The 12,742-nt window shown below is 39.8% G+C and overlaps 3 protein-coding genes across 4 annotated transcripts; 1 reads left to right on the top strand and 2 right to left on the bottom strand.

Moving 5' to 3' along the window:
* Positions 1–3,363: 3,363 nt before the first annotated feature.
* On the bottom strand, positions 3,364–5,985 carry folr (folate receptor). Its single transcript, XM_041045483.1, has 5 exons — positions 5,935–5,985; positions 4,643–4,775; positions 4,254–4,442; positions 3,784–3,919; positions 3,364–3,638 (listed from the first exon to the last, which is right to left on the bottom strand). The coding sequence occupies exons 2-5, from the start codon at positions 4,769–4,771 to the stop codon at positions 3,364–3,366; spliced, it is 729 nt and encodes a 242-aa protein (XP_040901417.1). The 5' UTR covers positions 4,772–4,775; positions 5,935–5,985.
* Positions 5,986–6,835: 850 nt separating this feature from the next.
* anapc15 (anaphase promoting complex subunit 15) lies at positions 6,836–9,094 on the top strand. 2 transcript variants are annotated; one of them, XM_041045485.1, is made up of 5 exons: positions 6,836–6,912; positions 7,248–7,369; positions 7,494–7,547; positions 7,921–8,061; positions 8,243–9,094. In XM_041045485.1, the coding sequence occupies exons 2-5, from the start codon at positions 7,250–7,252 to the stop codon at positions 8,288–8,290; spliced, it is 363 nt and encodes a 120-aa protein (XP_040901419.1). In that variant the 5' UTR covers positions 6,836–6,912; positions 7,248–7,249; the 3' UTR covers positions 8,291–9,094. The 2 variants fall into 2 exon arrangements, with proteins under 2 accessions (XP_040901419.1, XP_040901418.1); XM_041045484.1 differs by having other exon boundaries at positions 7,488–7,547.
* An 845-nt stretch (positions 9,095–9,939) lies between these two features.
* tomt (transmembrane O-methyltransferase) lies at positions 9,940–11,369 on the bottom strand. The gene is given in 4 exon segments (XM_041046961.1): positions 9,940–10,137; positions 10,420–10,542; positions 10,747–10,943; positions 11,066–11,369. Coding segments are annotated over 4 exon segments (822 nt in total).
* Between the last annotated feature and the right edge of the window lie 1,373 nt (positions 11,370–12,742).

The following is a 12,742-nucleotide window of genomic DNA, read 5'->3' as shown; positions in this document are numbered from 1 at the left end:
TTGGCGGCTTGACGTAGTTCTCTGGGAGGGAGGGCTGGAGAGAGAAAGAGATACTGGGAGAAAGAGAGAGGAGGGATGGAGAGAAAGAGAAGAAGAGGAATGGACTAATGGAGAAGAGGAGCAGTGGTGGGAAGTAAATACATCGACTTATCTAATGTACAGTTATGAGGTACCTTCATTTTTTTTTTAACTTTATACTTCTGCACCACTACGTTCCAAGAGAAATTATTGTACTTTTCACCCCACTGCATTTATCTGACAGCTTCAGTTTTTCTGCTAATTCAGATTTTTCATACAAAACAAATGATCAACATATAAATCAATGTGTTGTTGTTGACTGAACTACCTAGTGGTTTACAAAGTAGTTCACACTAACTCCACCTTCACCGCCTACGTTAACATTAAAAACCCAGAAAGGGGCCATGGTGGATTATGTGTACTTTTACTTTTGTTTTGGGTTCACATAAATGCTGAACTTTGACTTGTAACTAAGTATTTTTACAAAGTGGTATTACTGATTTTATTTAAGCAAGGGGAGTACTTTTTACATCACTGAAGAGGGGGAATAAAGTTCAGTTTTCCCCTTTGTTGGAGTACCCACCAAATGTTCACCAAAAAATCCTGTATCCTGTTGGTACTTGGGCTTAAGTTTCTGTGATTTTATAGCTTTAAGAGGCTTAAACCATTCAGAATCAACTGAGGATTATCTAGCAAATTAAATCCAGTTTTCAACCATATGGATAAAAAGCTACCGATGTGAACTAAAAGATATTGCAGCCACTGATATATCATCATAAAATTACTCATAAATTAGCTGTATTTTTTCCTCTCGACTTTTGTATCACCGCTCTAAATTGCATGGTCAAAGCCTTCACTAATGCCAGAGGGCTTTCCTCTTTGAATATCAGTGTGACCTGCAGCCACTGAGGAGGCCAGGCTGCAGTAATTTCTCAACACAAGCTCCAATCCAGTTATGCAATTCTTTTCTTTTTCAGACCACACACACACACACACACACACACACACACACACACACACACACACACACACACACACACACACACACACACACACACACACACAATCTCCCACAAGGTGTTACTATCCACCTAAGGGCAGGACAGGCAAACCACAGGAAACAACCAACCCATTTAGGAGATTATTGCACGTTGCTCTGACTTTAGCCATTCTTTTATTCATTTCATTTCTTTTCATTTCTTTTCCTGTTGTTGCCCACAAAATGTCTGACTCCTAAAATGTGGTATGGATACCCACACACACATACAAACCAAAAAAGAGGCAGAGTTAAAGTGAGAGAGAGAGAGTTAGGCAGGGTGGTGTGTGTTGCCAATGACCTCAGGAAAGCTGAGTATTAATAGCCGCAGGGACAGCAGCCATCTCAAAGCTATTTCTGGGTATGGCATCACACTGTCTATGCCTGTGTGTGTGTGTGTGTGTGTGTGTGTGTGTGTGTGTGTGTGTGTGTGTGTGTGTGTGTGTGTGTGTGTGTGTGTGTGTGTTGACTGTAGAAGACTGTAAAAACATGTGGCTTCACAATATGTCTGCATGTGGAGATTGTAAAAGTGTGTTGAAAGATGCCCCATCATAATAAAACTACTTTGTCTGCAAAATATTTTACAACAGCCCCATTTTTGCACATTTTCTGCAGCCCCATTCTTGCTCTAATTGCCTGCAACCATTATTACAAGACTAAAAAGATAGAGCAATGCTACGACAAGGCTGCAATGCCCATTACACACTACACACAACAACATTATTGGATGGATGAACAATGGGCAGATAGCTTTGTAGACAATAGCTTCAGATTTCAGATTTTGTTAAACTGAGCCTCAGTGTGAGGCCAGATGTCAGGCCATGTTGTAATCTACAGTACAGTGTCTACTTTTTAGGTGATAGGGTTGCTTTAGGTCACTGTATTCAGGCTACACTATGCTGTGTGAACATCTCAGAATCAGCTTTTCTGGCTCAGCTCAACATCATTAGACAAACAGTACGTGATGTAAACTGCATTTCGTTAAATTATCAGATTATGACAAATCGATGGTGGTGGTTGAAACATCTTCCGTCATTCAAAACCAGATGAGGTATTCTTTTAGATGTCCCAGTCACAGAAAATATTGGAGCACTGTTGTGCTCATGTTTGAAGAAAACTGTAGGGTCACAGTATTACAAACTTTCTTTGCATAGGAGCTGTACGTGCACAGTTCACACAGAGACGAGACCAAGGAAAAACTGTGCTGGTGTTCACAGCTTGCAGTGTTGAATTATACAGCGGTATCATCAGGAAGGATGTGATTATCGGCCTCAGAAAGGGTGCACCACTTTGACACGTTTGATCTGTGTCAGGAGGTCACATTTTCTATGTCTTTATTAAATTATGCTGCATATCTCAAATTTATCTTTGATCAGCCAGTGTTCTCAGTCGTCACGTCTTGTAGACACACACACACCAGCTGACCAATCACAAGACTTATTTCAAAGACCTGTGAGAACACAGTCACACGTGGCATTGACACACACACACGCACGCACACACATAAAGAGATCGTGTGACACAAAATACACTTAAACATAGGGGGAGTAAGCGAGACATTAACACACCCTTACTCTCTCTCTCTCTCTCTCTCTCTCTCTCTCTCTCTCTCTCTCTCTCTCTCTCTCTCTCTCTCCCTCTCTCTCTCTCACGCACACACTAAGGGGACTGCAACCCCATAATTACCAAGCAGTGGAGCCCACTGCTCAGGCCCAGTGTAGAGAAACATTTTCCCTCAAAGCAGATCCTGGGTCAGTTTTACAGTTTCCTCACCAGTGGTTGAGGTTATGAAGGGGTTATTAAGCTGATCCATAGTCTGCACTTAAAAGTAATGCCATCCCAAAGCTGTGCAGTATTACAGTATGTGGCATGTCCCTTCTTGTCTTGTCCAGACACACAAGTTTATTGTAGTTTTATTTTCTTTATCCACACAGATTTTCAAATCTACTAAACTTTCCTATGACACAAAACTGCTGTGCTGTTTTGATTTTGGCTACTTTTACATTTTGGTGGTGAAATTATAATCTTGTTTGTGTGTGTGTGTGTCTGTGTGTTTAATGCTTTTTTTTCATGTTTTCCTGTTCTTATCCTGACAGAGGAGAGCTGACAATCCATCACTGCTCAGACAAACAAAGAACTGAAAATCAGAAAGAAAATAAACCAGATGCAGATTAAAAATGTGTCTGTGAGGATGCAAAGCAGAGGGAGAGTCTCACAATCAGAACGTTTCAGAGACAGGAGAGCATTTAAAATCAGGTTTAATGGTACCTCTAACAGGATATCATACAGGGTAGGTTGAGGATATCATGTTAGTACATCATCACAGAGAAAGATGCAACTGCCAGGAAAAGCATTGTTGTCAAGGCAAAGCTTTGGTGTTGCTGTGCGTTGTTGAGGTAGTACTCAGCTACCCTCTTGTTGGGGTTTGGCCCGGTGAACCAGAGCTGCATGCAACGGCCTGAGGTTTTGGTGTAAGTGGTATAAAGGTAGGAGTTGGACCAAATTTGTTCGCACATGGACTTGGGTGTGGGGTAAATTTCAGTCCACTTTGTGCACTTGCTGCCTTCGGGGCATTTGTTAATACCTGTAGAAGAGAAAGAGAAAGAGAGCAAGAGATGCAAGAGAGAATCACAGCCACAACTATTTGTCGCATTTAACCGGAGGAACTGGATTTAAACATATTAATAACCTGGTAACAAAGAGAAAGTGAGTGTGTATTTTATACTTACCTGAGCTCCAGTCCCATCCCTTATGCCAATCAGTCTTGCAAGTGAAATCATTCTTGCAGTCTTCCCACCAATCGTGGCAGTCCTCCATACACAGAGGCACATCCAAGATACGCTCCTTACGCCAGCTCTGATCCACCTACACACACAAATGACTAGTTTATTTGATCACAAATGACTAGTTTATATGATCCATATTTTCAGAAAACTGTTGCAATGCTATGGCCATGTAAGGTGAAGTATAAACGTCTCCACAAATTGAAATGGAGCACATTGCAAAGTCCATCTTAATAAAATCAAATTTTTGTGTGATTTTTTTCTACCCTAATTATATTGAAAAATGGCAACAACATATCTGATTTATGTATCCTGACAAGACCGTTTTTAGTCCTTTCAACTTCTTATGCTGCCATCTAGTGTTTCAAATGCACACACACAGGAGACACTGAGGTGCACAAATGCACATTACAAACTTTTTGTATCCAGGGTCCCAAGTGTGGTGAGCACTCATAGAAGCAAGTGTCCTGGATGAAATGTCTCTTGCACTGGGGGCTCATAATACCGCAGTGATTCCAGTTGAAGTTGTACAGGTAGGAGTTATCGTTGTGCGCTTCTGTGGTGGTGTTGGCTGTGCAACATGCATTGTCACGCCAGGGAGAACACTGGAAAGAGGAAGAACAAGGATAAGTCACTTAATGTGCTGTTGAGCCGCAAACATTTTTTTTCTCAGCCCTGTGTCTTGATCATCTGTGGCAACATGATCAGAAACGTTAGCTGAGGAGAAAAAAAAAAAGAAACTCCCAGCATCCCACCATTTATTTTGTTCTTTAGTTAGTTTGATGGCAACATCTGTATTCATCACCTGACTGTAAAGTTGTCCCTCAGGGCCAGGCTTTACTTTGTGGTGTTTGGCATCCATACATATGTTGAGTTTGTCCTCAGGTGGAGCGCCACTGGAAAGGGCTAGAAGCAAGGAAAGGACGACCCACATGTCTCTGCAGGAGGGAGGCATCAACACAAGTCAACAGGAAGTTCTTAAAAAAACCATCAAGGAAACAGGAATTGGATGATAGCCGACGTACAGTACCGTGAAACGTTTAAGTTCACCATGTCACCATCTAACTGGCAGAGGTCCTGGTTGTTTGATAATGAGCACTGATTAAAAATGTTTGAGGCCTGGTAACATTTTTAATCCATGTTACCAGGTCTTGATAACCAGTCTTGTTATTTGTGCACTGTCAGCAGAGCTCTTTTAGTAACATTACACAGATATAATACTTTAACATATTAATTTAATCATCGCCGTTTGTGTTCCTCTCCTGACCAAGAAAAATTGACTCCTTTCAAGTTTCAGGTGGAAGGCACCAAGTGAGGCATAAAGAACCTTTTGGGAAGATATACTAGTTTTGTAATTTCCTGGAGTAGGAGGAGCTATTGAGTCTATTAGGAGGAGTTGGAGCATTTAACAGGAGTCCAAACCACGCAGGCGCTTACAGACAGCTGTTTGGTGCAAACAGAAAAGCTGCAAAAATATGTCATGTTTTCATATCCTTTAGTGCTTTTTGTGAAGTTCATTAAGTGCATTTGAAAAAGAAAAAGGGGTGCAGGGTGCAGTGGCATCTAATGGCCTGGTACAGGTCCTTGTTTATATCCCATGTTTTTTCTTCTTTCTTTTGGGTGTCATCAGTTGAGTTTACTTTTTTTCCGCTTTGGTCAAGGTGATCTGCACTGTAAATATTCTGTACCTACTGGACTGTTTAAAGATATGAACTATACGTATACATTAACCTGTGCCCATAAATGCAGCCTAAAAAATAAGTAATGTGAATGTTACAATGTAGGAGAATTCTGTCAAAGGGTAAATAATCCTTCTGTAATCCTATATATCCATTTTAGAACAAAATAACAGGCACTACATTTTACAGTAATCAATCAAAGATGAACTCAGGTAATTTGAACATGCAAGTAAAAATATTCCAAGGTTGTAAACCATTCAGACCCATTTATATCTTGTAAAAGAAATCAAAGCTTACACTACAAACACATAAATTATAAAGTTATGTCAGTTTTAGAAAAATAACAGCAACATCTATGGTGAAAATACATTTAGAGAGCAATGAGAAGATCAAGTAATGAGGAACAGATTCACTTTACCTTGGATTCTGTAGTGACTCCTTCCTGAAGAGATTATCCCACAAAAATAGTGTCTCGAGGCACCTTTTACACACTTGTCAAGACTAAGCAAGATTTAGAAAACAGTGAAAGTGGAATGTGACTGAAAATAAGGTTGTTCCTAATACAAGTAAAACGTGAAAACTTGCCGTCTCTCAATATGTTTCCAAAGTCCAAAGTCTGTCTCACGTGTGTGTATGAGTTTGTGATACAGAGAAAGAACGAGAAGGATGTAGTGTGTGTGTGTGTGTGTGTGTGCATTTGTTCAAGACTGTGTCTGTATGTGATAATCTGAGTTTTATTGTTTGTTTTATCTCAAGGTCTATCCTACTTTTTCTCACACACACACACACACACACACACACACACACACACACACACGATGATGGTGTTTGATGGCAGAGTGACCTGGGAAGATAATAAGAAAAGTAATAAGGGGGAAAAGGTGGCAGTTAAGATAAGTTTCTGCTGCGTGTGTGTTGGTTGTCTCCTGATTCCACTGAAAACATTACGAAACATTATTGTATAACTTATATATATATAATTTGTGGGTATAGAGTACAAAAGTGTGCTGCAAATGTGATATAAATTGGTATACATATTTATTTGATTATTAATTATCTTATCTTACCTTACTTTCCTTATACTGTAATACTGTAATTTACAGCGTGTGCACAGAATATGAACTCATTATATAGTCTATATAGTGCAGGTAATAAAATGCATCCTTACTCTGGGACCTTTAAATGCTTTGATTGAGATATTAATCGGTATTTATGCGACAAGATACCACACGGAACATTTGCGTTACTATTACTTCTTGTTTCCCGGCTTTACCATCCAAGCGGAACCTTTGTGAAGAGACATTAGAAAAGCGGAGTCTTTATAGGTGAACACCAGTTCCGGTCAAATTTGTTTTGAATTTTAAAAAAAAAAAAAGCTGGAGCGAGAGGTTTTCAGGTACTTATACTGTTTACAGTTTGAAATAGCGCATTATACTGCTTTATATTTTAGAGTTTGTATGTTTTTGTTCATAGGAAGAGTTTAAATCCTAATCTCAGCGATGCGTTACGTTAACTTTCCGTGTCCTTCCAGTTGCTCTGTGTCGTTTTAATTTGTGTTGTTATATCACAGAGTAACACAGACAGATTCCGTGTCGCTGCATTTCTTTCGTGAAGACACGGGGTTTAACGCTTTGTTGCAGAGCTAAGTAGCTCCTATTCATGCTTTTAACACGCTTTCTGACTGACAGCGTGTGTGTGTGTCTGTGGGCTGTTGTTGTCCCCGTGTGATAGACATGTCGATGCTGTTCCCTTCTTTATTCCCCCGGATAACCGAGTCCCTGTGGTTCAACCTGGACCGACCCTGTGTGGACGAGACCGAGCTGCACCAGCAGGAGCAGCAGCACCAAACATGGGTAAACAACACTTCAGCCGAAGTTCATTTTTTAACAGTCTAACAAACATTGTTTCTAAAGTTTTCTTATGACCAGAATGTATTTACCATACAGGATGTATTTACCATTCTTGCATCAGTTGCAGAGCATTGCAGAGAAGGACAACAACTTGATGCCCATTGGGAAACCTATTTTTGAGGTACCACATTTTTGTAGCCTGTGGCACATGATGCATTAATAACCTATCAGTACTTATAGCCACATTTCAGCAGATGCATTTTTAAGTATAAGTGTAGCTCTGACAACTGCCGTGCCCTCTGTAAGAAAGTGTGAAAGAGATATGAGTTACACCATTTCATATGCTGTACAAGTAAATAAAAGTTGTAGCTTGATGCATTTCATCTTGTCTGTATTTAACAGTTTGGTACAACAGATTTCAAACTGTGCTGAAAAACTACCACTACAGAAACATACTTCTTGTATTCACCTATTTAGAGGCCTTTTAAATAACCAATGTGTTTTTTTGTTTGTGTTCTTCATCTGTTTATGTCATCTGCACTAACTGGGAACAGGCAGGATATGAAGAGGAGGACGAGGAGGATGACGAGGATGAAGAGGACAGCGAGGAAGACTCTGAAGATGAAGAAGACATGCAGGACATGGATGAGATGAATGATTACAATGAGTCACCTGATGATGGCGAGATCAATGAGGTGCTTTAATATATATTTTTTGTAGAATGTCTTTTCTAATTGAGGGCACAGTTGCCTGATATTGAAAATTCACTGAAATTACTTTTAAACATGCAAAGTGTTGTTTTCTTTTTTATCTGAGCTTCATCTTCTCAAACAGAGAAAGAACCGTCTTTATTCTGGCTTTGTTTCTGTCTGTCAGGTGGACATGGAGGGAGCAGACCAAGACCAAGATCAATGGATGATTTAAAACAAAAGACAATATTTGTTTCCATCAAGCTGCCTGGCACTGGATTTCTGCTCACCACTTAAAACATGACTGCTGCCCCTTCGGTCTGAGACACACATTTATTATTGTTTTTTATTTGTGTGAACAGGAAATATATATAGTTGAGTTAAAGCTTGTACCGTGATCCATCCTTCAGATAACGGTTTTGGGCTCTGGATGTCATTGGACATTGCTGTGAGTGTTGGGCACACAGCTGCGACGGTGTGTAAAAATAATGCATAGATTTATGTTTAAGCACCTCTGCACTTGTCATGTTTTGTCTTCTTTCGTGGCAATCTCTGAACCTGTTAAATACCTTTAACCATTCCATCCAGTCAAAGCAGTTCCACACATCTCCAGTGCTGTAAAACACACTACTGTTTTGTCACTGGTTGGGCGCACACCCACAGAATGGCAGCAATAGGCATCATCCCAGTGATCTCTCTCATTCGAACTCTGACCTTGTCATATCTTCAGTCATGTGCCACCTCTCTGAGTCTCAGCTGACTGAGCACAAACTATGGTTCAGTCAGCGAAATAATTTTTTACCTATAAAGAAGACTGACAGATACTTACTTCGCCATATAGTCAAATCCTGTTTTAATGGCATTGTTGTGTATGTTGCTAATCTTTTATTACAGAAAAAGATTTCAGAAAAGCTTGTTAAATACTATAAAAAGTATGAAAACACACAGTGGCCATCCAGATTGTCTCATGTTTATTTTAGATGATTGCTTACCAAGGCTTTGATTATTTGAATTAAAATAAAATGAGGCCTTGACAGTTTGTATTACATTAAATTATTTTTATGAAATCATGCTCTTTTTTGGTTTGTTTGTTTTCTACATTTCAGTTTCTTATTAATAAAGAACACAAACTCTAACATAGTAGTGAGAGTTGTGTTGGATTTCTGTTGACTTACTATTCAGTGAGATAAAAATGAAGAAATTAAGGTCCTGCTCTGATAAAGAGTCTTCTGCATTTGGTGGTGGTAAAAATTTGATTTGGGTGGTGCAGTGTCCACAATTCACTTTATGCAATTAAACATTTAATGTCAGGTAAGATTTTAACAAGTAACTGTTACATTTCCCACCCGAAGGCTAAAAGTTCTCACTATTAAACTTGTACATAAAGGACATTTATCATAAACTCACCAAATATTTGCATTACATATTTCATGAATTTACTTTTGTGGTCATTGTTTTTTAAAAATTTGGCAGTTACTCTATGTTTAAATAAACAAGCTATTTTTTAAAAGATTTTTTTTCCTGGCATTTGCTTTTTTTAGGTACCTGGCAGAAGTTAATGCTTAGGGTGGTGACAAATGACAAAAGTCCTCTCTCTCTTTTTTTTTTTTTTACCCAGGAGAGGGCGCAGGCAGTGAGGTATTTTGAAAGACACTTGTGCATTTCCTTGAGTTGAGATAAAATGCATCTTTGAAAAACTGGATACTGTGATGCTCCAGTTTTCAGGTGAATGTAGCTTTTTAGGGAAGAATTTAGTTAAAACTTTCATTACATTTTTCTTCAAAGATAGTTTTAATGTGGGGTATACCATCATCACTTCATCCCTTTCCTCTCCTAAAACCTGTATCTGTATAATAGAGTGTGAGATATCCCAGTCTGCATGATCTACTTGATTCCCAGGTAGACCAGCTCAGCCATGCCATCCCTGATGCCTGTGCTGTACTCCAGTGTGGCCCGGTGGACCTTCCACTCATACAGGCCGCTCTTACGAATGTGTCTGAGGAACTTTGGAGCCCCGGGAAACAGCACGTTGTCGGCCACTATCATAGACCCTTTTCCCAGTAGACCAGAGCCTTCCAGTATCTGTAACACACATACAGGCAGTATCATGTAACTGAGAGAGGGGTAACAATGAGAATGATCACAATTATAATGTATTCATAAAAATTCCTGGAAAATTAAATCATCATTTACATGCAGCTAATATTTACCTTATGTTTTGTGAATTCTCATGTGCGTCACACACTAGCTCAGCTAAAACTGTTCATCTCATCCGGTCATACTTCTGACAGACAGGGCAATAAACTAGGAGACTCAACTTTCATTCACATATAAATACCCTTTCTAAAGATTTATTGTAGTTACCTGCAGATCAGGGCAGTAGGATTTCTTCCAGTGGTCCATGAAGACAAAATCCAGCCTTTCCAAACCATAGTCAGACCTCAGCCGTGGGATCACCTCATCAGATGGATTCACAATGAGCTCCACCTAGAGAACACAGACAGCACTAATGTCTCCATGGTATAGTCCTCTCCATATCCAATACATTAAATAAAAATGTCCCAAATGCATATTAAAACAAATAATAATGATGGCCTGTTTGGGGCTTTAATCATAAGACCTACAGTGCATGGAGTCAGTTGGATACACAGTGAAATGTTGTTAATAGGTCACATGTTTCTGCTGTCTCACCGTGTCATCATCAAACCCTGCCAGGCGGATGATTTTCTCAGCAATGGCAGCGTTCCTCTGGTCCATCTCGACACTGTAGAGCCTGGCACCCAGGGGCAGAGCCCGGGCGATCCGCACGGTGCTGTATCCGCAGTGGGCACCCAGCTCTAGCACTGTCAAAGGGCTCTGCTCCATGAGCAGCCGGTCTAGGAGCTTCCCTACAAACAGAGGAACCAGACACAAGCAGAAACCCAAATATATGTAGAGTATATGGTTAAGGATTTAGACTTTCAAGTTTCTAAAAGACAGAGAACTTGGAGTATGTGAATTATCTCCTCACCTTTTTTAGGCCCAATGTTGCTGATGAACTCCACTTTGCTGCACCAGACATCGAAGGCGTCAAGGATGCTGTCAGGGTCTCCGGGGGTGGCATGAGTGAGGACATACTGGTAGGCACGCTCCTCTCGAGTAAGACCAGTAACACAGTCCTTCCACATCCTGACCAGCACTGCTCGATAGAACAGGGCAAAGTAGTAACGGTACCTGATGATCAGAGTCAGCAGGAGGGGGACAAAGGCCAGAGCAATAGCAGGGGACACCATCCTAGTTCATAGAGAGAGAATCATACACACAAGTAGATTCATTACTCACTAATAATCAGTAATGTACAAAAACAGAGGTGGAGAGTTGTTTTTACCAATTATACATTTAATACTTTATGTTAACAACGTGGAAGCCATGTGCCCCTTTAAATGAACCTTCACTTGAATATTGTACTGGAAGGACGTTTAAACTTCTGTGTCCCTGCTCTTTGCTTTTACACTCATTACATGGACTACAAGTCCACTGACTTACTGTATCTATATGTCAACTCTGCTACACTGTAGTATAAACCTGCATGTTTCTGTCTTGTTAGAAACTTTGTTTTGTCATTTTCAGCTGTTATTAGATGAGAAGGTGATACAGTATGAGGATAAAGAGTGATCAGTCTACAAATGAAGATAGATCTATAGATAATGGGACGAATGTATTTTCCCACATGAATCAACACAAGGAGGACTGTACAAATCATTTCACTATCAGTCTGCCATTATTTAATCTCCAGTCCCAACTACAGGACATTGACGGTGCCAAAATGTTTGTCCTAATAAAATATCAGTGAACTGGTTGTGAGATTTTGAGTCATGTCAGATTATCGTCATAACTGACAATCAAAACTTATCACTGTTTAAAAGCACAAACTCATTGTTCCTCCTTACTTCATGACTCTACAAATCTTTCTGTGGTATCAAGCCTCTTCTGCAAATTTGGTTAGGCATTAAGTCTATACTCTTCCATGTACTAAATGATCAGAGCCACTAATAATTATAGCAGAGCTACAGAAAAATCACTTGCAATTGTCAAAATATCTGCAATTAATGCAAAGAAAGAAAAATAAAAAATCATTGTAAAACACATACATAGATATACTAGTGAATCCCATGATGCCATTATGAGACTGAAACAGTGGCGACAATTTAATGGAATAATCTTTACCTGAAATTAAAAAAATTAAGAGATGAATGCTCTCCAGGTTTTGAATTATGCAAGATGAGATCTACATAGAAACAAGCGACCACGCTTTGTTCCTGTGGTGGACCTGAGAGAAAGCGCTGTGCCTCTAGATGTTTCTGCTGCCTCAGGTAACTGAAGACTCCACAGGTTTTCTGCTCCACACAGAACAGATCTGCATCAACATATACAGTCTTTTCACTTTCCCATAAAAAACAGACAAACTCACCTTTTTTCCGAAATGTTTGTTGGAGGCAGAGCAGGTGCTCTGAGGACAACAAAGATGAAAGTGGCACTTCAGCCGAGACAAATGCAGAGGGGCGGAGAGGTGTGTGTGTGTGACTAAGAAAAGGTAGGAGACCTGGGGGAATAAATAATTTATGTATCACGTGCATGACAGTATATGTCCCACACTTATTTACAATTAACAGCTGTTAAAGCTGGTGCTAGTGTTAACTTTTAACAT

Source organism: Toxotes jaculatrix, chromosome 9 (assembly GCF_017976425.1).
Source record: "Toxotes jaculatrix isolate fToxJac2 chromosome 9, fToxJac2.pri, whole genome shotgun sequence".
Classification (NCBI taxonomy): domain Eukaryota; kingdom Metazoa; phylum Chordata; class Actinopteri; family Toxotidae; genus Toxotes; species Toxotes jaculatrix.
Note: the sequence above shows the minus strand (reverse complement) of the source record. Positions and strands in the feature narration are given on the sequence as shown.

Excerpts from the sequence above, each read along its gene's own strand:
- anapc15 (XM_041045484.1), top strand. The coding sequence starts at position 7,250 with ATGTCGATGCTGTTCCCTTCTTTATTCCCCCGGATAACCGAGTCCCTG. Across the intron at positions 7,548-7,920 it reads TTGGGAAACCTATTTTTGAG|GCAGGATATGAAGAGGAGGA; the intron begins GTACCACATTTT and ends AACTGGGAACAG. Across the intron at positions 8,062-8,242 it reads ATGATGGCGAGATCAATGAG|GTGGACATGGAGGGAGCAGA; the intron begins GTGCTTTAATAT and ends TCTGTCTGTCAG.
- folr (XM_041045483.1), bottom strand. The coding sequence starts at position 4,771 with ATGTGGGTCGTCCTTTCCTTGCTTCTAGCCCTTTCCAGTGGCGCTCCA. Across the intron at positions 4,443-4,642 it reads AGGGACAACTTTACAGTCAG|TGTTCTCCCTGGCGTGACAA; the intron begins GTGATGAATACA and ends TCCTCTTTCCAG. Across the intron at positions 3,920-4,253 it reads TGGGACCCTGGATACAAAAA|GTGGATCAGAGCTGGCGTAA; the intron begins GTTTGTAATGTG and ends TTGTGTGTGTAG.